A 26,230-nucleotide genomic window follows, 5' to 3' on the forward strand; every position below is an offset into this window, starting at 1 on the left:
GTTAATAGAACCGTCCAGAATAATCACCACTGACGCTAGTCCTTCCGGATGGGGTGCACATATGGGGGATAGCCTAGCACAGGATCGCTGGAGCTCTGGAGAATCATCTTATACTTCTAACTGGAAAGAATTAAAAGCTGTCGATCATGCTTTGAATCATTTTCTTCCACAGATTCAGGGAACCCATGTAAAAATCTTATCGGACAATTCCACCACAGTGGCATATGTAAACCGTCAAGGTGGAACGCGATCGGAAAATCTAATGATAACAGCAGATATTTTTCAGTTGGCAGAAACCAATCTATTATCCCTAACAGCCCTTCATATCAGAGGAGTGGAAAACACAAAAGCAGACTTTCTCAGTCGAAGCGTGCTGCGCCAGGGAGAATGGACTCTCAACGTTCATATATTCAAAAAGATAGTGGAATTATGGGGACTTCCACAAATAAATCTATTCGCTACCAGGGAGAACAGACAAGTACAAAGGTTTGCATCCCTAATCAAAATAGATCGTCCGGACATGCTGGACTCTCTTCAGTTTCCCTGAAAGTTCAACCTAGCATATGCTTTTCCTCCGATGATGCTAATCCCGCTGTTGCTCAGGAAAATCAGGAAAAAGCAAGGGTGATTCTTATCGCACCCATTTGGCTGAAGAGACCGTGGTTCTCTTGTCTCTGAGCCATGTCAGTATGCGACCCTTGGATTCTTTCACCAGACCCGAAGCTGCTCTCTCAAGGCCCATTCTTTCACCCTCAGGTGAAGGGACTGCACTTGACGGCGTGGAACTTGAGGCAGCTATTAAGTTCAAGAGTCTTCTCTAATAACCTTGTAAACACACTTTTGCTAAGTAGTAAATAATCTACTACATTAATATATAGCAGGGTGTGGAGAAAATTTCTAAACTTCCATACGGAACCTTTTACTAAACAAGTTCCAATCTTAGCCATTCTAGAATTTTTACAGAAAAACCCAGTTCTCGACCCATCAGTAAGCACTTTAAAGGTCCAGATTTCAGCCTTGGGGGCTCTTTATGGGTGTAATATAGCAGGAAATAGATGGGTCACAAGATTCATTAAGGCGTGTGAGCGAAGTAACCTGGTCCACATTCCACGTTTGCCACCATGGGATTTGAATCTAGTCCTTGAGGCCTTAACTAGTTCCTCGTTTGAGCCACTAGAATCTATCTCCTTAAATAACATGTCGTATAATGTAGCTCTACTGGTAGCCGTGACATCCAGGCCCTCTCCATAGACCCGCCTTTCTTGTTAGTATTCCAAGACCGGATAATTCTCAAACCAGACCCCTCACACTTACCTAAGGTTGCATCTAGTTATCATAGGTCACAGGAGATATTTCTTACTTCCTTCTTTGATACTCCCTCGGGTCCGGAAGAAGAAAAGTTTCATACTTTAGATGTTAAGAGAGCCGTCCTGACCTATATAGAGAGAACTCGGGACTGGAGGCAGAGTAGGGCTTTGTTTGTGTCCTTTCAGGGCCACAGAAAAGGACGCGGGGTCAAAAAAGCTACCTTATCCAGGTGGATCAGAGAAGCTATCTGCCTGGCTTATTCGTCAAAAGGCGAAATTCCTCCGGAAGGAATAAAAGCACATTCTGCACGGGCTATGGCATCATCTTGGGCTGAAAAAGCAGACGGGCCAATCGATTTAATATGTAAGGCTGCAACCTGGTCAACGCCTTCCACTTTCTACAACCACTATAGACTTGATCTATCCACATCTTCTGACTTGGCTTTGGGTAGAGCTGTGCTTAGCACAGTGATCCCATCCAGGTGACGGTTCTCTGAAAGTCTCTCATGTGGGTGCTGTCGTGGCGAAGGGTAAAAAGCCGGATTACTTACCGGTAATGCTCTTTTAGAGAGTTCACGACAGCACCCACTCACTTCCCTCCCTATTCATATGCATTTTCTGACACTCGCTAATGGCTTGATGGTATATTTTGTTATTAGCATTATCTGGTATGAATTAAACTAACACTTTGAGGTTCCTCTCGTACTCTGAAAACCAAACTGAGGAGAGGGGGACCTCCTCCTTTTATTCTGTAGGTTTCCGGTTCCTATGGGTGGATCCCCTCTCTCATGTGGGTGCTGTCGTGGACTCTATAAAAGAGCATTACAGGAAAAAAAACGCTTCCAAAACATAAGTTTTGAAAAGTGCTGACATAAAGTAGACTTATGGGAAATGATGATGACTATTTTGTGTGTATGTGGTGGGGGGGTGTTTCTAAAATTTAATCAAATATTTGATATGTTTTGACAGTCACAAAAAAAATGAGCAATATTTTTAAGGTTCATGTCGCAAAGACCAGCTTGGAATCCCTTGCTATGTTGACGCATTCAAGAGTTACCACGTAAAGTGACGTGTCTGATTTTGAAAAATGGGGCTGTGAAATCAGGCGGGTTACAAGGATTCGCTACCCAGGTTTTTCTATGTACTCTGAGAGCAGCATGATGTAGGGTCTGAGTCCCAGATTCCAACAATGTATTACTTGCTTGTCTGCTTGCTGTCATTTTGATGCAATCCGTTTTCTCTGCTGATTTAGCAGTTGTCAGAATGCCGAGCTCTGTATGACCCCACCCACACCACTGAATGGCAGCTTTCTGTGTACACAGTGCATAGGCAAAAAGCAGCCAATCAGTGGTGGGGGCACGGTTACACCGAACAGAACTAAAAGGCACAAGATATCTAGTCGTCCAGTTAAGTCTCCTTCTGAGTAAACACTAATTTTATTGAAACCGCAGCACACAGTCCTGTAATTAACTCATCAGGCTCTCTGCCCCTACATCATGTTACTTTCAGATTACATAGCAAATACCCGCTGACAGATTCCGTTTAGAGGGAACATGTCTTCAGAAGATGACCTAATGTTAAAATCAGGGTTTTATGTTATGAGCATCTGTGACATCACTTTTTGTGATTGGTGGATCTTGTGTTATCAGATGCGTATAGAGGAGTTGCCTATCATTTTAATCATGTCTGTGAGGATAATGAGCCTTCTGAAAAGACTGACCTTTCTAGGGTACGCGCTGCGCTGCCTGGGCATCCACGAGATGTTCCTTTACAATCGGCATCACAGCTGTGATCCGGTACTGGGTGCTCGCAACGTGTTCTATTACACTTTTATGGGCCTTATTCGAGCACGTTCGCTCATCACTAGTTCCTACATCTTTGGCTATGTCCAGCAGACTCCTGGGATGTCTGTGGTATAATATCTCGAATGGAGAGACCCCGTTGATGACTCCCCACCCCCCTATAAGGCTTTTCACATTTGCAACACAATAAAATGAACCAACTCCGTGATGTTGTTGCCTTTCATTGATCCTCTAATTCTCGGTAATGCCTCACGCCTCCGTTGTCCTTATTGGGCCAGTCGCCCCTACGTAGTGCAGATGTTTATGGATCCATGTGCAGCTTCATATTCTTGGTACCTGAGTTGGCTGCCATTACATCCATTATTCAGAAGTGGTGGGATGTTAGCAGTGCTCTAGTCCAGCAGCCACCGATATCTGATGTGACTATTGGACCCGAGTCCTGTGATTTGCTTGGCTCTACTCTACATTGTGCACAAGGACTGGACACTGACCGAAAACCCATCCGTGTGAACCCGACCTAACCAAGTTATATTTTAGGTAAACGAGGTGTCAAAGAAATACATGAGAATTAAACCACAAATGGGACCAAGTCCAGTACCCACAACTGCTCACACTTTGAGAACAACATAGAAGGAGGACATGTGGACATTTTTGAGACACTGGCAATAGTTACATCACCTGCGTAAAACTAAGGCAATCCTGAAAGTGATCTTGTCGGGAAGGAGGGAGGTACTCGGTGATTAGAGTTGGTACATTGCCTTTTACTCTATCCATATGAGAAACATTGGTGCTTATGGGCATTGAGACAATTCCTTTTCATCCTCTGCTGTCTCCATCTGAGTGGTACGAGGTGCGGTGTTTAGGTTTTTTTTTCTTCTCTCTTCTAATAACAACTTGCCAAACCATATGCACAAGTGTGTGAATTGTTAGCTGGGGCTTTCTGTTTCCTCCGCGGGGAAGTGTATCCTTTGTAGCAGACAATGGTATTCTGGCACCAAGGTCAGTGAATTGGGATGAAGGAAACTCTTGTCTTGTGCTCTATACTTTCCTGTTAGTTTAGACAATACGTTTAATTAACTCTTATTGTACTGGGCAATGTTATGGCTTATTTGAAACTGACTACATCAGGGTGGGGGAGAATGTTTGTTTATCTAGGCATTGTAAAATTTAGGGGGCTGCCCACCTCCCTCCTAGCTTTGTGACATGAGCAAATTTAATCAGTTTACCTTATATTCCTTCATCTAAATCATTGATAATGATGTTGAAAAACACCGGACCAGACATTGTTTCAACTGGATGTGCAACCATTTATGACCACTGTTTGGGTCCGATCACTAAGTCAGTTATGCATCCACAAAACAGTTGCCTTGTCCATTCCATAGTTGGTCATTTTTACAATAAGGATGGCATGACATACTTGGTCAAATACTTTGCTTGAAGTCAAAATTTACTAGATCTACTGCATTTCCCTAATCCACCCAGTCAGTGATTGTGTCAGAGAAGGAAATTCTTAGTCTGACATGACTTATTAGTTACAAACCAATGCTGGCTCTGGTTAATTACCTCATTCTCATAAAGGTATTGCAAACATGTTGTTTAATAATTTGTTCAAAGATCTTTCCTGGTATACATGTAAGGCTCACAGGCCTGTAGATCCCTGGGTCCACCTCCTTCTACTTTAAGATAGGGACAACATTCACTTTTCTCCAGTCTTCTGGGACTTTTCCTGTTCGCTAAGAATTTTCAAAGATGAAGAATAGTTCAATAATTTCCTCTGCCATCTCCTTCAGTACTCTAGGATGCAATTCATATGGACCTGGAGACTTGATTTAATTTGTTAAATGTTCCCTATCTCTGTTTTATAGATAGTGTGGATTCTTATATTCCTTCACTAGTACAGTGAAGATCAGTTGATATTACATTTACTTTCTGAGAGAACACAGATGCAAAATAGGAATTAAAAAATACGGTCTTCAACATTTTTTTACCACTTTCATCCTGTAACTATTTTATAGCATCTTTGACTTTTCTTCTACTTTTGACATACCCCAAAAATCCTTTCTTATTGCTTTTGACGTCTCTTGCAAGCTTAAATTCATTATCGGCTTTAGATAATCTGATGCGTGCCCTGCAGATTCTGCAGACAGCATTATATTCTTCTTTAGATATGCTTCCCTCTTTCCATTTGATAAACACATGCTAAAAAGGAAGAAAGAAATGTTTAAGTTCTGTGTTCATCCACCCTGGTTTCCTTAAATGCTTCCCTCTTTTACGGATTGGTAACAATTGTGCTTTGAAATTTTTTTTCAAAATTTCCCATCCCTCCTGGACATTTCTGTTCTTAAGGACATCCAGCCATTGGCTTCCTCCTATCCTCTTTCGGAGTCCCTTAAAATCTGCCTTTCTGAAATCCATCCTTTGAAGTTTACTAAAATTCTATGATAGCATGATCACTGCCTCCTAGGATCCTAGCCACTCTTACCTCCTCAACTATTTCCTCCTTTATGAGGATTAGATCAAAGGTAGCAGATCCCCTTGTTCTATCTTATACCTTTTTTGGAAGCTAACGTCAGCTAGAGAGGATAACGATTTGCCGGATCTGTTACTTTTGCCTGAGATTCCCAACAAAGGTCTTGATGGTTGAAATCTTCCATGATCTCTGTGTCAATTTTTTTTGATAACTTTGCAATCTGATGCATAAAGAGTTCATCCATATCTTCAGCTTGCCCAGGTGGCCTAAAGTAAACGTTTACAATGGTAGCTCCAATTCTCCTAGTTTGTTGCCCATGCTCTGTGCATTTGTATAAAAACATCTTAGTTTGTGATCGGTTTCTTTCCCCAATTTTATTATTCTGATATTTTGTCTTTGTTCATTTCCACTTCTTATAGCAGAGTTCTCAACCAACCCATACCATAGCGCAGTGTTTCTCAACTCTAGTCCTAAAGACGCACCAATAGGTCAAGTTTTCAGGATATCCTTAGTATTGAACAAGTGATAATTTCATCACCTGATCAAGCATTAATTCCATCACCTATGCAATACTAAGGAAATCCTGAAAACATGACCTTTTGGTGGGTCTTGAGGACTTGAGTTGAGAAACACTGCCACAGCAGAAAGCTCAATGAGAGCAACAGCAGATTACCAGTGGAATGGTGACATTCATAGCTTCGCGTGAGAGGGCATATGGCCTAGCTCTGCCTAACAAGTCACTAGAATTTGTAGAGGTATTCTTAAGTTATTAAATTTTATTAAACAGCATTAAAAATGGGAAAAAAGTCTATTGCAAACTTGCCTACCTACTTCTGCTGTCATTCTTCTGTAAAGAGAGCTTTGATCTTTCAGAGTACAGCTGGTTTCTATGGAACTCTCGCGAGCATGTGCAGTAGTTATATTCCAAAAGATGAGTTAACACCTAACATACCATCCTCCCTCTCTCCAGCTTATTGATTGATATAAGTTAGTTGCTCACCTCCCTCCCCCTCTTTCTCAGCATCTGACAAGCTGCTGATACAAATCTTGCAAAATAACCAGGCCATACAATAGGCAGCTTTCAGTGCACTTCACTTAATCATGGCTCTCACTGTCCTGACCTGTGTGCTTGTTCCAAATGTCCTGTTTTCTCTATATCTAAATACAAGAATAATAGTGTAGACTCCAGAACTTACCACTGATAGCTGAATGTTTTACAGCAGAACTTGTGCTGAGCTATACTTATAGTGCAACTCTGATACTCAACAGAATGGTCACCCAAAGAGGAGAGCCTGATCTGCCCAAGACCAGGAAGTAACACTGCAATGCTTCGAGCTGCTCAAGAGACAACTTGAGAATTCCCTTTTAAGGGTTGTAAATTAGAGAAGAAAACACCAGTCTTCCTCACTCCCCCATCCACAAGTGTCTGCCGTTTCATCTCTGTGTCACTACTCTGCCAATGTTTCACCTCACATACAAGTTTTGTTTTTTTGAGTCTCCATTTCTGGTATAAAAGTAATTCTGTAAGATTTACAGGGGTTTTTTTTTTTCCAGCGTCACTTCATTTCAATAAAAGGAAGTTGTGAAAACAAAAATAGGTTTACCGAGATAAACATTTAGTATGTTACACAATTTCTCAGAAAGATAATGGGCATTTACAGCATTAAATACAATTAACAAACAGGTCACCGATAAGACATTGGCACCTCCTCGCGTACGCCTGCCAGTGAAGGCGTAAAGACATCATTCTGTCACACACTGGCCGTATAAAACTAGAGGAAACATCACACAGGTGCAAAGATAAATATAACGAGCAGAACTCGAAGATCACAAGCATCCCAGATCCGTAGTATATCTCATATAGTCCAGCATAGATTGAAATGTCGGGTTAGCAAGGCTGTCTAATGGCATCCCGTCACCTAGAGGATTCAGGATTAGATGACCTGCAATACTCCAATACAGTACAATGGGTGGGCTTAAAGATGATCCAGGATGGAGAAAAAGGAAAAAAACAATCCCCTATAAATCCAGAAACCATGCCTCTTCTGTCCATGGACGGTGTGGAGTACTGCAGTCTGCAATACCAGGCAAAGTCAAGAGTAGGGTCATCACCTATTTTCTAATTCTGGACAAGTCCTTTAAAAAAATATTGTTTCAGTATAAAAAAAAGCTCATTGTCCGCTGGTGGCGTTGTGGGAATGCTACATCTGAAAGTATTTCTATTCTCTTAAAGAGTTGTCCAGGATTGGAAAAACATGAATGCTTTCTTTCAGAAATAGTGCCGTCCCTGACCATGAGTAGTGATGAGAGAACGTGCTTGGATAACATGTTATCCGAGCATCTTGGGCATGCTTGAAAAAATAGGTTTGAGTCCCAGTGGATGCATGATTCGTGGCTGTAGACAGCCGCAACACATCCGGGGGTGGCAAAAAGATGCAGCTGCAGGGACTTAAACATATTTTTCGAGCACGCCCAAGATGCTAGGATAACACGATACCCAAGCACATTCGCGCATCACTAGTTGTGAGTGGTATTGTAACTCATCTCCACATCAATGGGGACGAGTTCCATTACCAGACAAGCCACTGCCGTGAATGGACTCTAAAATTTTCATTTTGTTCTAAACGGAGGAAATTTAAACTTTTTACTGGGGAGGTGATTTATTTTTTTAATTAGACTTGAACCTGCAATCACTTGATCGCTCATACAATACAATAGTATTGAAGTGTAATATGAAATCTCTGGTCTCTTGAGACATTCAGCCACAGGCAAAAGCTCCATAGGCAATGAAGACAAGGTGGGCTAACCTTTAGAAGATCTGTAGCTGCCATAAAAACTAATCAACACCCGTGACCGAAGCACGTCATGTGCCAATGGCCGTCAGAAGAGACAGCCGTCATGTTGAAGCCGCTGTCACACAACTTAAATGCCACTGGGTAAAACTAGCTCCGATTGCATCAGTTACTATCACATGCTGGCCACATAACATGGCTGGCGCCAGTGCTACATGGTGCAGCCTCAGCTCCTGAGCCAGCTTCATAGAAAAATAGAGTATGTTCGTGGTAAAAGGGGTTATAGATTAACTAAACTTTTTTATATTTTATTTGTCCCATTAATTCCAGGTTCGGAGACCACCACAGATAGCTGAGTTTTTTTTTCAAAAGTTTACTTATACAAATACAAAGTTACTTACATATACAAAGTTACAAGTGTTTGCAATATAGGGCAAATATGTTTTCTTGCCCTTCCTATATGTTAGTGGAAAATTTGATTTTTGTACTGTAAAACTTGACAAAAACCTCACAAGGCGTGGCATGATCCCGCTGCGTTAGGCTCTGCTGCCATCAGCGCTGTAGGGGCACAACAATGAAACTAATGGCATTGTTAGTCTCCATCCAAGCCAGAAACGGCTGCACCCAAAAAACCTCATTGACTACATTTGATGCCTATTGCTCCCGTCAAATCATGTCAACTGAATAAAATAATCCAGTACGTTGCACCATTTTGTCCGGTGTTTTTGGCAGCACTCATAAGACACAGGCTTCAGCAGAGAAGTGACTGGAGCTTTTTAGACGAGACCTCAACATATTTCCACTTTTACCGTACATTTGCATGAGGTTTTTATCCTTCGTTTCATATTGTAAGGATAATTAAAAGCATAAATGGGAAAGGCAAGAGGAGCCTTTGCTATATCCTGAATGGGAAGTGTTGGGAATATTGACACATTATTGCAGAATGATGACATCACAGTGCCAAAATTACATCATCGACATAGGGCACATGATTGATGCGCCACCCATGGGCGCTCCACATTAAAGTCCAGAGCCAGGATCGCTATAGATTTATAAGACTTTGGCCACTTAGGAAAAGTACAAAAAAAAGGGACAAACAACATTAAATAATGAATAGAGGAGATGTTTCTTCCCTTGTATAAGAAATCATGTATTTCTAGAACTGAAGCATAAAATGTCAATTTGTATTCCATTGACAGCATGCCGCGATCCTTGTATCCCGGGTAAGCACATGCATCCGGCAGTTCCTATAGAATCTGCTGCCATTTCTGAAATAATCAAAGTAATAAAAATGGCAGTAATGTGAACCCAGCCTTAATAGCAGCATTAGATTTAATTTACAAAGACATTTTCCCTGTGAAGAAAAAAAAAAAACAAACAATATGCAAATGTACTCATATTTACTAGTGACGTCTTGGAGAATAGTACAAATGTGGGGTCCCTGAGCAAGGACCCGCTATGGTCGGTAGTGCACCCAAATGTGTTCAGGACTGGTCACAAGACTTTTGTAGTCTGCTTCTTTGGAAAAGGCAGCAATTACAATCTTGTCAGGCATGTGTGATTAGATGGCACTGCAATCAATGATGCTTCCAAAGAAGTGTCCATATAACAGGAGACCATTGCTTGGCCGCTTCCCGTAGAGGACGGACAGACTGGGCACTGAAAAGGGAATAGGATTTGCCCATTCTACAATATACCTGGCAATTCAGCTGATCCGGAGGAGTCGTTTAATATCCTGATTACACAGGAAGTCCGCACTTAATGATGCACACTGAGCGATTTGCCTTAGACTGCTCAGTGCGCAAAGGCTGCCATTGCTCTCGCCAGCACGAATCCTGCTTACACAAGACGATGCACCGCTGAGAACGATCGTTAGTGCAGACCAAAAGATCATTTCACCCTACAATCGAGTGATCTCTTCATTCTTTGGGTGATCGGCAGCCTGTTCAGACGAAGATCATGATCACGACGAACACTCCGAGGAATGCTCATTCACAATAGTTTTGCAGTATAAATGGACCCTTACTCTAACAAGCACTACAGCTCCCTATATCCTGAGGATATAGTCTTGAAGTAACGGCATATTCTTGGGATATTCCATTACTTTCTATATTGGGGAAACCAATCTAATACAGGGTACTTTCTAAATAGAGACATATGCAATGAAGCCCTTATTTCACGTTTCTTGGAAATGCTTCACGTAATTAACAAATCTAATAGGCACTGGGGTGTACAGATAAAGAGCAGGACTGGATGACTAATGGGAGCGCCACGTAACAAACTCAAGGAGAATCCCGCGCCATCACATGCATGCTCGAGAAATACAGCAGACAGAAAAGACTCTAAAACATCTATTTTTCAGAAAATAATGACACCACCAGAGTCCTATATTGAGTTAGATCATTTTCTATTGGGTAAAAGTTGAAACTGGTAGAGATGAATGACAATTTTGGGCGACCGTAGCGCTTGAGGATCAAGTATCGATCAGAACAGGTTTGGAACAATAAACCTATGCAGGACTACATACTCATTTCCTACATGTGGCAGAGACAGCCATATTACCCTGGACCAATGTTCACTCGCCCAGATCCTGTGAAGACCGGATTAGTATGTGCGGGAAAATAGGCAGTAAGGTAAGACACATTAAATGTGCCTCCAGGACTCAGTATGAGATCATATGCAGCACTTATTACGATGGATGAAATGTCCCTTGTAATGTTACTCATTACTCAAAAAAAAAAAAGTTAAAAAAAAAAAAAAAAAAGGTTGGGGATAAATGGTCATGACATAAAACCGCAAAAAAAAAAATCTTTGTCAGCATTCTCCATCACAGTGTTCCCTTTTTCTGTATGGATGGCACTAGAAATCCTTTGTGTACAAGACAGGCTCCGTTACAGAAATGTCCTCTGATTTTCGTTACTGCAGGAATTAGAACATAGCAGCATCTTTCCCACAGATCGTTGGCAGGCATCGCTTTTAGCTTAGCTGGGGCGTCACTTTTAGCTTAGCTGGGTGTTCTGTGTTTTTGAAGTGGCTTCAAGAGTAAGATAGGAATTTACAAAAGATGCATTAAATTTTCGAAGGCAGTGAAGTGTTCGCTCCGACAGTCTGCAGGTAAAGGAGCGTTCACTCTCGTGGCTCATACAGGTCCGTCAATATACCCTGTGCATAATCCTTGCAGACACAGTGTCTAAAAGTCCAACAATCAAAACGGCATTATTGGAGCAAGTGTAGTCACCTCTCAGCTGGCAAGACGCCATCGTGAAATATGACAGCGTCCATGGCGTTTTCTCATTTTGAAAAAAACAAAAAACTTTGTTGATCCCGATGTGATCTCCCATCGAAACTGCGTTGGAAGACTAAACTATTAATACACTCGTTCACAAACATTCGGATGTGTAGCACTTCTGTTTTATTCCAAGGAGGAAGAGTCGTCTTCATCATCTTCGTCATCATCGAATGAACAGGGGGTTTCACCTCGAGATTCTGTATAGTGGGATGTTCCAGAGCTGGAGTGGTGGCTGCTGTTAGTCAATGACAGGTCAGCGTCAAAAAATAATCCAGTGTTCACACTGCAAGGACAAACACAAAGAAGGAAAAGAATGGAGTTATCTGAAAGCCTACTATCAGGGTTTTACAGGATTAGAAAAACATGGCTGCTTTCCAGAATCTGTGCAGTTGGTTGTGACTGGTATTGCAGATGCCATTTCACACGTTTTTAGTTGTGGCACAGTTTACGGAACGGGGCCATTGTTTTCTAATTCTGTACATCACCATTAAAAGTAAATCAATACATGTGTATTATGTCCTGATGATCTGGACTAGTGATGAGCGAGCGTGCTTGGATAAGGTGTTATCCGAGCACGCGCGAGTCCTAATCGAGTAATTTCAGCGTGCTCGAAAAAAGTGCTTGGGTCACCGTGGCTGTATGTCTTGCGACTGCTCAACAGCCGCAACACATGTAGGGATTGACCGGTTTGTTAGACAATCACTGCATGTGTTACAGCTGTCGAACAGCTGCGTGACATGCACCTGCAGCAAATCGAAAATATTCGATTGGGACATGAGTGTGCTCGGACAACACCTTATCCGAGCACGCTTGTTGATCGCAACTCTGGACATAACCATACCTGGAGTGTGAGTACGTAGTAGTGCCAGCAGTGTGCGCTGCGGAGGCAGTCTGAGATGTGCTGAAAGGAAGTCCTTGGTCTGTCCAAGATGTCCCGGAGGCCATATCTACAGACAGAAAATACCAAAAACAGCCCAATTCATTAATGATCACACAAAAATGAGGTACTTCTATACCCCTAGTTCAACTAAAACCAATATCGTAAGTTGCTATCAGACCAAGAATACACTACATGTTCTATTAACTGTCTCCTCCTCTCATAGAATGGTAGAGTTGGAAGTGACCTCCTGGGTCATCTGGTCCAACCTCCTGCTCAAAGCAGGATTCACTAAATCATCCCAGACAGATGTCTGTCCATCTCTCCATCATACCCAATACACACATTCCTTATTCCACTGGCTCCCTGACATTACATCGTGCTTGGTATGTCCGCTCATCACACAAGTACTCGGGTTGTTCTCACTCATGTCACGGATACACCCAGATGCTTTCATGGCCGGCTAACACTTGTGATTTCAGATCTGATTAGCAAGACCTTGAGAATGAGGGAGTGAGAACGCAATGCCATGACCCTCAGGAATGATGTGCTTACAACTGCAGTTTCTCGTTCTGGTAGGTGCCAACTTGTAGTTCCCATGTAGTTATACTGTTATGAGAAGAGGCCGACCTTGCCCTTGTCCGAGCTACGTGCATCTGCTGATAGCAGCCATTGGATCCAGGTGGTTTCAATGCTACTACAATATCTGTGGCTCAATGCTGATATATGACCCATATACCTGCTGTATGACAAATTCAGAGCAGTCATTAATGTCTTACCAGGGGGTCAATCTAGGCCATATAATGACCGCTCATCAGACCATTAGATATACCCACGTTGATGTGCGGTCGCTTACACAAGCTGACAAAAATTGTATGCAGATACATGCGATACTTCTGTTCCCCTATGTTCTCGGCAGCGTATATTTAGTCAGGAAGATGTGCTGCCATTAATGTAGATTTTTACACCTGCCTACATAAAGATGACCAGTCCTTTACTCAAAAAAATGTAGCTAAATACATTATAAAAATCCCTCAGTTCCCCTGATTCTGCCATTCTTTTCCATTTTGTGCTGAGTCTCGTCAATGTAGAGATATTCAAATTATGTTTTTGGTGTGCAATATGTGAAATCTCAGCTTGCAGTTCAACGGAGGGTGTGTGCTATCATTATCCCTCACTCCGAGACCACTAGACCAGCTGCTGAGCTATGATTGACAGCATCTGAGGAGGAAAAGTGAAAGAGCACGTCCTCAGAGAAGAAACGGAAAATTACACTGCAAGCAGAGATGTCACATACTGTGCTCCAAATATCATAAAATGTGAATATCTCTGCAACTGAGAAATCCAAAGTAAAACGGAAAAGATTGACAAGATCAGGGGATTTTTTAAGGTATCTAACTCAAATTTTTTTTTTAACAAAGGACAGATCCTCTTTAAAAACTGAGCAACCGCATTGCTTGGGTTATTGCTGGCCAGTTTAGCTTGGCTGACAGAATGATCGTTCCTAGTATTTCTTGTTCTCTGATTATTGGCTCGTCTAAATGGGCAAATTAGTGGTGTTGGGCAACTCTTTTAATCAATACAAGTGCTAATTACTTACAGCTATTGTTTTATACCAAAGATGGACCCCACACCTTCAATATAAGAACATTGAGCATTGGATTGTCTCCATGTCTACCAATCTAGACGAATGGCGAGACCTTGTCCCAATGCTATAGCTGACAGTACGGTTACCCTGATGCTATAGGAGTTGTGACTATGCATACTAATGGTATCTGTGTATCTGGCATTGAGCACAGCGCTCTACATTAGGCACATAATGGGGGAGCACTCTGCCCAGTAAATGTGAATGGGATTTCCCTTCAGTGGACAGACTGTTCCGAGTGATCAACAGGAAAAGCCCTTTTCATTGAGCAGAGATGGCACCGGGGAGGAAATGAATGGCCCAGTCCCTGTTAATATGCAGGGCCTGTCTACAGCCAGCTCTGCAGACAATGCCCAAGACCAAGGAGCCCCCACCACTTAGTGGCTTTGTATTCTGCAATCATGCATCCAAACCCTGCCCGAGACCACTTCACTTGTTAACTCTTTCAGCATCAACAAAGTAATGGGTTCTCTCCATCTGAGAGCTTTGCAAACTTGGCGCCTAAATAAGAAATTCAAGTGATATTTAAAGGGCTAGTAACCCTAGAGGCAGATTATTAAATACATGTATAAATTCCCGAAAATGCAGATATACGAGATAAATTCAGGATTATGGTGGCAGACAATTTTTCTGAACTTAGTCATTAATTTAATCGCAAAGCACCAGCTCAGTGGCTGATAAAGGGGAACAATAGAGTACATTTACTTGCAAAGCAAACCAAGACTTTAAGGGTATGTGCACATGTTCAGGATTTCTTGCAGAAATTTCCTGACAAAAAACGGACATTTCTGCCAGAAATCCCAATGCGTTTTTTGCACGTTTTTTACTCGTTTTTTCCCGGAGCTTCCCAATGCATTAAATAGCGGGGAAAACGCGAAAAAAAACCTAAATTAATGAACATGCTGCTTTTTTTTTTACCGCGATGCGTTTTTTTGTGCACAAAAATTGCAGAATGCATTCTAAATGATAGGATGCACATGTATGCGGTTTTTATGCGTTTTTATTGCGAAAAAAACGCGAAAAATCCTGAACGTGTGCACATACCCTAAAGCTTCTTCCAAGGAGATGGGGCCTAGACAATTCATTTAAAGTCCCATATTCTTTGTATCATGCCCAGGGTCGGTTTTTCCTATTTGTACCTACTAGAAGTATCATTTTAACTGCCCCCAACAGTCTGAACAGCAGGGGTCTGCTCATAGAGACCACCGGGAAAAGGCAGAATGCAGGAGGAGGATATTACAAGTGTGGAAGAATAATCAATGTTTTCTGCTGCTGGTTGCAATAAAATGTGTAAACTCCTGCTGCACCCGCAGAGTCACACCGTGCTCTGTCTTTGCAGCTTGGTACCCAAGATCCCACGGCAAAACTGCAAACTTATAAACACCAAAATAGATATATAGATATATATATATATATATATATATATAGATATATAGATATATAGATATATAGATATATCTCTATATATCTCTATATATATATATATATATATATATATATATATATATATATATATATATATATATATATATATATATATATATATATCTAATTGTCTAAGGGGTACTTCCGTCTTTCTGTCTGCAACTTCCGTAACGGAAATCCCGCGTCGCTGATTGGTCTCGCCAGCTGCCTGTCATGGCTGCCGCGACTAATCCGTGACGGGCACAGTCCGATTAGTCCCTCCCTACTCCCCTGCAGTCAGTGCCCGGTGCCCGCTCCATACTCCCGTCCAGTCAGCGCTCACACAGGGTTAATGCCAGCAGAACGGGCTGCGTTATGCCGCAGGTAACGCACTCCGTTACCGCTGCTATTAACCCTGAGTGTCCCAAACTTTTTACTATTGATGCTGCCTATGCAGCATCAATATTAAAAAGATGTAATGTTAAAAATAATAAAAAAACAAAAAACTTGCTATTCTCACCTTCCGTCGTCCAACGATGAGCTCGCGCCTGCCGCCATCTTCCATTCCCAGAGATGCATTGCGAAATTACCCAGAAGACTTAGCGGTCTTGTAATTTCGCAATGCATCCTGGGAACGGAAGATGGCGGCAGCCGCGCGCACATCGACAGAGCTTCGCTAGATCCCGGCGGGTGAGAGTATAACTATTTTTTATTTTAATTATTATATTTTTTTTTTAACAGGGATATGGTGCCCGCACTGCTAATTACTGCGTGGGCTGTGTTGTATACTGCGTGGGCAATGTTATATACTGCGTGGCTGCTATGTACTACGTGGGCAGTGTTATATACTGCGTGGGCTGTGTTATATACTGCGTGGGCAGTGTTATATACTGCGTGGGCAGTGTTATATACTGCGTGGGCAGTGTTATATACTGCGTGGGCTGTGTTATATACTGCGTGGGCTGTGTTATATACTGCGTGGGCTGTGTTATATACTGCGTGGGCTGTGTTATATACTGCGTGGGCTGTGTTATATACTGCGTGGGCTGTGTTATATACTGCGTGGGCTGTGTTATATACTGCGTGGGCTGTGTTATATACTGCGTGGGCTGTGTTATATACTGCGTGGGCTGTGTTATATACTGCGTGGGCTGTGTTATATACTGCGTGGGCTGTGTTATATACTGCGTGGGCTGTGTTATATACTGCGTGGGCTGTGTTATATACTGCGTGGGCTGTGTTATATACTGCGTGGGCTGTGTTATATACTGCGTGGGCTGTGTTATATACTGCGTGGGCTGTGTTATATACTGCGTGGGCTGTGTTATATACTGCGTGGGCTGTGTTATATACTGCGTGGGCTGTGTTATATACTGCGTGGGCTGTGTTATATACTGCGTGGGCTGTGTTATATACTGCGTGGGCTGTGTTATATACTGCGTGGGCTGTGTTATATACTGCGTGGGCTGTGTTATATACTGCGTGGGCTGTGTTATATACTGCGTGGGCTGTGTTATATACTGCGTGGGCTGTGTTATATACTGCGTGGGCTGTGTTATATACTGCGTGGGCTGTGTTATATACTGCGTGGGCTGTGTTATATACTGCGTGGGCTGTGCTATATACTACGTGCCCTGTGTTATATACTGCGTGGGCTGTGTTATATAGTACGTGGGCTGTGTTATATACTGTTTGGCCTGTGTTATATACTGCGTGGCCACAGTTATATACTGCGTGGCCTGTATTAACGCATCGGGTATTCTACAATATGTATGTATGTATGTATGTATGTATGTATGTATGTATGTATGTATGTATATATACTAGATGGTGGCCCGATTCTAACGTATCGGGTATTCTAGAATATGTAGGTAGTATATAGCACAGGCTACGTACTAGATTGCACAGTGACGTAGTATATAACACAACCGACGTAGTATATAACATAGCTACGTAGTATATAATAGAGCTACGTAGTATGTAACACAGCAACATAGTATATAACATAGCCACGTAGTGTATTGCACAGCTACGTAGTGTATTGCACAGGCACGTAGTATATTGGTCAGCCACGTAGTATACCGCAGAGCCACGTAGTCAGTGGCGTAACTACAAAGTTATGGGCCCCGGTGCGAACTTCCAAATGGGGCCCCCCCCTACCCCACCCCCTACCCCCCCCCCCACAACCCCCCCACCCCGCTTCCCCTAGATACGCCTCGGACTGTTGCAGGAATCTCCTGCACTGCAACATGGTGTTGGGTGCCAGCACAGCCCACACAGTGGTATATCCAGCACAGCCCGCACAGTGGTATATCCAGCACAGACCGCACAGTGGTATATCCAGCACAGACCGCACAGTGGTATATCCAGCACAGACCGCACAGTGGTATATCCAGCACAGACCGCACAGTGGTATATCCAGCACAGACCGCACAGTGGTATATCCAGCACAGCCCGCACAGTGGTATATACAGCACAGCCCGCACAGTGGTATATACAGCAGAGCCCGCACAGTGGTATATACAGCACAGCCCGCACAGTGGTATATAGAGCACAGCCCGCAGTGGTATATAGAGCACAGCCCGCACAGTGGTATATAGAGCACAGCCCGCACAGTGGTATATAGAGCACAGCCCGCACAGTGGTATATAGAGCACAGCCCGCACAGTGGTATATACAGCAGAGCCTGCACAGTGGTATATAGAGCACAGCCCGCACAGTGGTATATACAGCACAGCCCGCACAGTGTTATATACAGCAGAGCCCGCACAGTGGTATATAGAGCACAGCCCGCACAGTGTTATATACAGCAGAGCCCGCACAGTGTTATATACAGCAGAGCCCGCACAGTGGTATATCCAGCACAGCCCGCACAGTGGTATATCCAGCACAGCCCGCACAGTGGTATATACAGCACAGCCCGCACAGTGTTATATACAGCAGAGCCCGCACAGTGGTATATACAGCACAGCCCGCACAGTGGTATATACAGCACAGCCCGCACAGTGGTATATAGAGCACAGCCCGCACAGTGGTATATACAGCAGAGCCCGCACAGTGGTATATACAGCAGAGCCCGCACAGTGGTATATACAGCAGAGCCCGCACAGTGGTATATACAGCAGAGCCCGCACAGGGATATATACAGCAGAGTCCCCACAGTGGTATATACAGCAGAGCCCGCACAGGGATATATACAGCAGAGCCCGCACAGGGATATATACAGCAGAGTCCCCACAGGGGTATATACAGCACAGCCCGCACAGGGGTATATAGAGCACAGCCCACATCTCATCTCATCCCCCCCCCCCCCGATAATGGCCCCACAGTCCGGTTAAAAAGAAAAAAAAAAAAAAAACTCTCCTCACCTTTCCTTTTGCCCGCGCTGCTCCTGGCGGCTGAAGTCTGCCCAGGACACTGCAGGTGCGCGATGATATGACGTCATCGCGCACCCGCAGTGTACTGTCAGAGGCAGAGCGGGGAATGATGGGAGAGGAAGCGTCAGGTGACGCTCTCTCCTCCCATCATTGCATTGAACTATACCGGTGTCATAGACGCCGGTATAGTTAAATGCGGCGGCGGCGGCGGCACTGGGGGGGGTTCCGGGGGAGGAACAGTGCAGCGGCCCACTACTGGCATCGGCTCTTCTGGCATTTGCCAGAAGTGCCCGATGGCCAGCCTGGCCCTGCTCAGACCTGCCGGCCCGGGGCCCCTGACCTGCGGGGCCCGGTCGCAATGGCGACCGCTGCGACCGCGGTAGTTACGCCCCTGCACGTAGTATATACCATAGCCACGTAGTATATTGCACAGCCACGTAGTATATTGTAGAGGCACGTAGTATATTGCATAGCTACGTAGTATATTGCACAGCTACGTAGTATATTGGACAGTCACGTTGTATATTACCCAGCTACATAGTATATAGCACAGAGATGTAGTATATAACAGAGCCCACACAGTATGTAACACAGCCCACGTAGTATATAGCAATGTGGGCACTATATGCGTGGTTAAAAAAAGACTTAAAATAAAAATTAAACATATACTCACCTTCCGAAGGCCCAGTGAAGTCCTGGTGCCTGTGTGCGGTGCACGCGGCAGCTTCCGGTCCCAGGGTTGGTATGAGCACAGGACCTGTGATGATGTCGCGGTCACATGACCGTGACGTCATGGCAGGTCCTTCTCGCATAGCATCCTTGGCACCGGAACTTGCCGCTTGCACTGCCGAGGACAGCGCGTGACTTCGGAAGGTGAGAATAACCTTTTTTTTTTAATCATTATTATTATTTGTAACATTAGATCTTTTTACTATTGATGCTGCATACGCAGAAACAATAGTAAAAAGTTGGTCACACAGGGTTAATAGCTGCGTTAACGGAGTGCGTTACACTGCGATCCGTTAACGCTGGCATTAACCCTGTGTAAGCGCTCAGCGCTGACTGCAGGGCAGTAAAGCAGCGGCCATTTCGCTGCCAGACTATGGCCATCGCTGATTGGTCGTGGGCGTTTTGCCACGACCAATAAGCAACCTGGATTTCCATGACAGACAGAGGCCACAACCAATGAATATCCGGGACAGGCAGACGGAAGTACCCCTTAGACAATTATATAGTAGATAGCAGCCACATAGTATATAGCACAGGCCACGTTGTATTTGTCTGCTATATACTACATGGCTCCTATATACTATGTGGCCTGTGCTATATACTATGTGGCTGCTATATACATACATACATATTCTAGAACACCCGATGCGTTAGAATCGGGCCACCATCTAGTATGCATGCATGTGTATATATATATATATATATATATATATATATATATATATATATATATATATATATATATATATATATATATATATATATATATATCTCTATATCATAGAATCCCTGTACTTTTTTATATGAATGTATTCTGCCCCCTGTTAGCAATTGTGTAATGGCACTACATTAAGTACAGTTTTGATTTAAAGGAGCTCTTCATAATTTGGGGACAATTTTTTTTCTTAACAAAAAATATTTTGTTCTTTTTAGCCAAAAATATATGCATTGAAGTAATTGGATTTCTTTAAACGTTTTTCAGCTTCTGTGATGCACTGTATTGCTTGTGGTAGAAAGGGTTAACTGAGATTCCATCAGCGAGCTCATTCCGATGGCATAGTGAGCACAGATCACATTGAAGTTTGTCATAGCAAAAAACAAATAAACAGTACAACATTTCTAATAGCGCCTAATTGCAAAAATGATTCCCCACCCCCTCTAAATACAAGGCTTACCCTCGTAATAACGTCACCCACCTGACACATATCCTTCCAAAGCTCTGGGTACAAAAGATTTGGCAAGTTTTAAGTTTTCTGATGTGCATTTTCCAGATTCCAAGCCAAAGGACATCCCCATCCTTTTCAGAACCTCAATGTCGTCGTGAATTTCAAAGGCGTTGTCGAAATTGAAAAGATATTCAAACCTGTGAAGAACACGCAGCCCGGGGATGAAATGACCAAAATCACACAAACTAGAGAAGCACGATCATGCATGAGAGTGGGAACGTATAAAAAATAGTGATTGATACGGGGTAAATGGAAGGATAAATTGTTCTATGACTGTCCTTACCAATATATATTCATTCATAAATCTGAGGGCAGATGACATAAATACACAATTATAAAAATACACATGTATGTGGCCAGCTTGTAATAGGACAACCTGCACCCACCACTAGGGGGAGCTCACTACACACCTTTGATTCTTTATGCTAGCTATAAATGTTAATTAAGAGCGCCCACTAGTGGTGGAAGCACACAGGCAAAAATATATCATTTATCAAGATAATTCATTGTAAAAATAGTCAGGCCTAAATTTGGACTTAAAGATAGGAGCAGACCAGCTCATAGTTGAGCCCATACTGAGGATTAACACTTCTTTGTACTCACTTGTCACTAGAAATGCTGCAATCTATGACGGTCTTCTTGCTTGTGTTCACAATGATGAATGGCAGCTTGATGGTGGAGTTTAGAGCGGGAGGAGTTTGATTCAGTTGTTCGTTTTGCCGGTTTCTCTGTACGAGGTGCTTGAAGGCGATTTGCTATGGGAAGGAAGGTAAGAAGAGAATATCATCAGATAAGCGCATCTTCTAGATAGGACAGTGGCAGGGACATGTTTGCCCGGGGTACAGTGTATAACATTACAGGGGCTGTCCAGTGTACTTTATTTCATAGGCTTCTTGTACATAAAGATAACAATTCCAGCTGTCCTTGCCTCCTGCCGTTCCTCTCCGCAGCTGCTTCTAGACTTTGTTGAAATGGTTTTAGTGAGGACATCATGTCAACATAATATGACCACTGCAGCTAATCACTGGGCTTAACGATGACGCCTATATAGCAAAACCAAACCTATGATCTCAGTGATTGGCTACAGAGGTCACTTGATGTCGTCATGACATCGTCACTGCGGCGATATCAACAAAAACTGTAAGTAGTAGTGCAGAGCAGTCACTGGAGCGGCGGGGGGAAAGGACACGAGCCAATGGAGTAAATATTTAAGCTGCGGTAGGGGAGCTGCGGTATATTCAGCGTTCTACTCTTATTACAGGTTTAGAAGTGGTGAATCTTATCACAGGTGGAAGGAAGCTATCAGCAGGGATGTGGAGTCGGATGTCAGGAAAACTGAGCTGTCGTAGTCAGAGTCGGAGTCAGAGGTTTGACTTACTGACTCCACAGCCCTGGCTATAAGGCACAGGAAAGCTCTGTGAGGAAGAAAATGATGGTGTTACCTATAGGAGGGCAGCTGCTCTGTAAGTCTGTGTCCAGCCCTTTAATGGACCTTACAACATGACTAGAGAAATCTACCAAGCCATACTCCAAGTAACGAAGCCCATTTCGGGGTACTGCTGCTGCTCATCAGTGAAGAACTGGGATTGACTGGTTAAAAGCATTGTTATTCTCTTTATTTTCCCTGCCATAGAGGCGGCATCATATTCACCCAGCCAAACCCTGCTGTACATTGATGAGGGGTCGGTAACCTAAAGATGGGTCAGCAGATGGGAGTCTGGTATGACGAATATCCCTAGTCATGTTACAAGGCTTGCCAATGGGTCAGACATTTAGATGCCCCGGAGATACCCCCTACAGGTGGCCCCTCTAAGATCATTTCTTTCTGGACAGAGACAATTTTCATGGTTTCCCCATGTAGTACCCATAAGACCCCATTCTTTGCAGGTCTCTAAAAAAAACCAGTCCGCCCTCCCCTCAAACACTTCCCACTTGTTGAGGGATAATGAATAATGTGCTGGTACTAAAGGTCTGTCATCGGGAACACACTAATCAGGGGGAGGAACATGTGATGCCCCCTTGTAGCTTTTCCGTATAATTACAGACCGCGCACAAGTCATTAATATTATATTACAGACCAGACATGTTCCTTCATATATGGTAGGACAGAGGAGTGTCCTGCATTTGTAATGGATGTACACAGCCCAAATAAACAGTGTAAAAAATGACTAAAAAACTACTAAAAGGAGGACAGGACGCCCATGAGAGATTCTGGTATCTGATGGGACCTAACAAATACTTCCATTGTCACAGGCCTCTGCAGCAGGAATTGTACGGGTGGCCCTGTGACCAGCGGCTCACATGATGCCCGCCTAAATTAACAATCACACACAGGACCCTCAGTCTCTAAATATGGCACCAAGGGAGAGGAATCTTTCTGTATTCAATGGAAAATAGGAACACAATGAGCAGATGAGGAGAATACGATAGATGGATGCTTCCGGAAAGCGAGCGCACAACGTCATTCTCTGTGAGCACACGGCTCCGGCCCTGAGGTAGAAGGACGATCGCGCCTGTAGGGCTCCTAAACGGCCATTATACGTCTCTGCTCGGCGGCAGGGCAAACATTCAGTAAGAAATGTGATGTGAGCCATTACGTAAGAGAAGCCGTCCTCGGTATTTGGTGGTAAAGTGCTTATATTAGGACCGTGGAAAACATACGCTGAAGATCCTGCATTTTATGGTGACAGATTTACCGGCCTATCGTTAGTTATACTTTCATGGCAGTTTCGATTATCATTTCCGAAATCACAAACTACGCAAATGAAAACTACAACTAAATTAAAAGTTTAATTTAACCCCTTCACCCCCAAGGGTGGTTTGCACGTTAATGACCGGGCCAATTTTTACAATTCTGACCACTGTCCCTTTATGAGGCTATAACTCTGGAACGCTTTGACGGATCTTGGCGATTCTGACACGGTTTTCTCGTGACATATTGTACTTCATGTTAGTGGTAAAATTTATTCGATATAACTTGCGTTTATTTGTGAAAAAAATGGAAATTTGGCGAAAATTTTGAAAATTTTGCAATTTTCCAACTTTGAATTTTTATGCCCTTAAATCACAGACATATGTCACGCAAAATACTTAATAAGTAACATTTCCCACATGTCTACTTTACATCAGTACAATTTTGGAACCAAAATTTTTTTTTGTGACGGAGTTATAAGGGTTAAAAGTTGACCAGCAATTTCTCATTTTTACAACACCATTTTTTTTTAGGGACCACATCTCATTTGAAGTCATTTTGAGGGGTCTATATGATAGAAAATACTCAAGTGTGACACCATTCTAAAAACTGCACCCCTCAAGGTGCTCAAAACCACATTCAAGAAGTTTATTAACCCTTCAGGTGTTTCACAGGAATTTTTGGAATGTTTAAATAAAAATGAACATTTAACTTTTTTTCACACAAAATTTATTTCAGCTCCAATTTGTTTTATTTTACCAAGGGTAACAGGAGAAAATGGACCCCCAAAGTTGTTGTACAATTTGTCCTGAGTACGCTGATACCCCATATGTGGGGGTAAACCACTGTTTGGGCGTATGGCAGAGCTCGGAAGGAAAGGAGCGCCATTTGACTTTTCAATGCAAAATTGACTGGAATTGCGATGGGACGCCATGTTGCGTTTGGAGAGCCCCTGATGTGCCTAAACACTGAAACCCCCTACAAGTGACACCATTTTGGAAAGTAGACCCCCTAAGGAACTTATCTAGATGTGTGGTGAGCACTTTGACCCACCAAGTGCTTCACAGAAGTTTATAATGCAGAGCCGTAAAAATAAAAAATCATATTTTTTCACAAAAATGATCTTTTCGCCCCCAATTTTTTATTTTCCCAAGGGTAAGAGAAGAAATTGGACCCCAAAAAATGTTGGCCAATTTGTCCTGAGTACGCTGATACCCCATATGTGGGTGTAAACCATTGTTTGGGCGCATGGCAGAGCTTGGAAGGGAAGGAGCGCCATTTGACTTTTCAATGCAAAATTGACTGGAATTGAGATGGGACGCCATGTTGCATTTGGAGAGCCCCTGATGTGCCTAAACATTGAAACTCCCTACAAGTGACACCATTTTGGAAAGTAGACCCCCTAAGGAACTTATCTAGATGTGTTTTGAGAGCTTTGAACCCCCAAGTGTTTCACTACAGATTATAACGCAGAGCCGTGAAAATAATTTTTATTTTTTTTCTCAAAAATGATTTTTTAGCACCCAGCTTTGTATTTTTACAAGGGTAACAGAATAAATTGGACCCCAAAATATGTTTTCCAATTTGTCCTGAGTACGCTGATACCCCATATGTGGGGGGGAACCACTGTTTGGGCGCATGACAGAGCTCGGAAGGGAAGGAGCGCCATTTGGAATGCAGACTTAAATGGATTGGTCAGCAGCCGTCACGTTGCATTTGCAGAGCCCCTGATGTACCCAAACAGTACAAACCCCCCACAAGTGACCCCATATTGGAAACTAGACCTCCCAAGGAACTTATCTAGATGTGTTTTGAGAACTTTGAACCCCCAAGTGTTTCACTAAAGTTTATAGCACAAAGCCGTGAAAATAAAAATTCTTTTTTTTTTTCACAAAAATGATTTTTTAGCCCCCAGTTTTGTATTTTCACAAGGGTAACAGGATAAATTAGACCCCAAAAGTTGTTGTCCAATTTGTCCTGAGTACGCTGATACCCCATATGTGGGGGGGAACCACTGTTTGGGTGCATGACAGAGCTCGGAAGGGAAGGAGCGCCATTTGGAATGCAGCCTTAAATGGATTGGTCTGCAGGCGTCACGTTGCATTTGCAGAGCCCCTGATGTACCCAAACAGTACAAACCCCCCACAAGTGACCCCATATTGGAAACTAGACCTCCCAAGGAACTTATCTAGATGTGTTGTGAGAACTTTGAACCCCCAAGTGTTTCACTACAGTTTATAACGCAGAGCCGTGAAAATAAAACATCTTTTTTTTCCCACAAAAATGATTTTTAGCCCCCCAAATTTTTATTTTCCTAAGGATAACAAGAGAACTTGGACCCCAGAAGTTGTTGTTCAATTTGTCCCGAGTATGCTGATAACACATATGTTGGGGTAAACCCCTTTTTGGGCGCACGGGAGAGCTCGGAAGGGAAGGAGCACTGTTTTACTTTTTCAACGCAGAATTGGCTGGAATTGAGATTGGACGCCATGTCGCGCTTGGAGAGCCCCTGATGTGCCTGGACAGTGGAAACTCCCCAATTCTACCTGAAACCCTAACCCAAACACACCCCTAACCCTAATCCCAACGGTAACCCTAACCACACCCCTAGCCCTGACAC

The 26,230-nt window shown here is 43.2% G+C and overlaps 1 protein-coding gene across 5 annotated transcripts in view; it reads right to left on the reverse strand.

Moving 5' to 3' along the window:
- Positions 1–7,148: 7,148 nt before the first annotated feature.
- The window catches only part of TFDP2 (transcription factor Dp-2), a 77,898-nt gene continuing 58,816 nt past the window's right edge, over positions 7,149–26,230 (reverse strand). For all 5 annotated transcript variants that reach the window (XM_077291210.1, XM_077291211.1, XM_077291212.1 and 2 more), the window contains 4 exons: positions 21,522–21,673; positions 20,889–21,055; positions 12,502–12,607; positions 7,149–11,943 (listed from right to left, as the gene is read on the reverse strand). In XM_077291210.1, coding sequence (XP_077147325.1) covers positions 11,784–11,943; positions 12,502–12,607; positions 20,889–21,055; positions 21,522–21,673 — 585 coding nt within the window. In that variant the 3' untranslated portion in view covers positions 7,149–11,783. The remainder of the gene's footprint in view (positions 11,944–12,501; positions 12,608–20,888; positions 21,056–21,521; positions 21,674–26,230) is intronic.

Source organism: Ranitomeya variabilis, chromosome 2 (assembly GCF_051348905.1).
Source record: "Ranitomeya variabilis isolate aRanVar5 chromosome 2, aRanVar5.hap1, whole genome shotgun sequence".
NCBI classification, from domain to species: Eukaryota; Metazoa; Chordata; class Amphibia; order Anura; family Dendrobatidae; genus Ranitomeya; species Ranitomeya variabilis.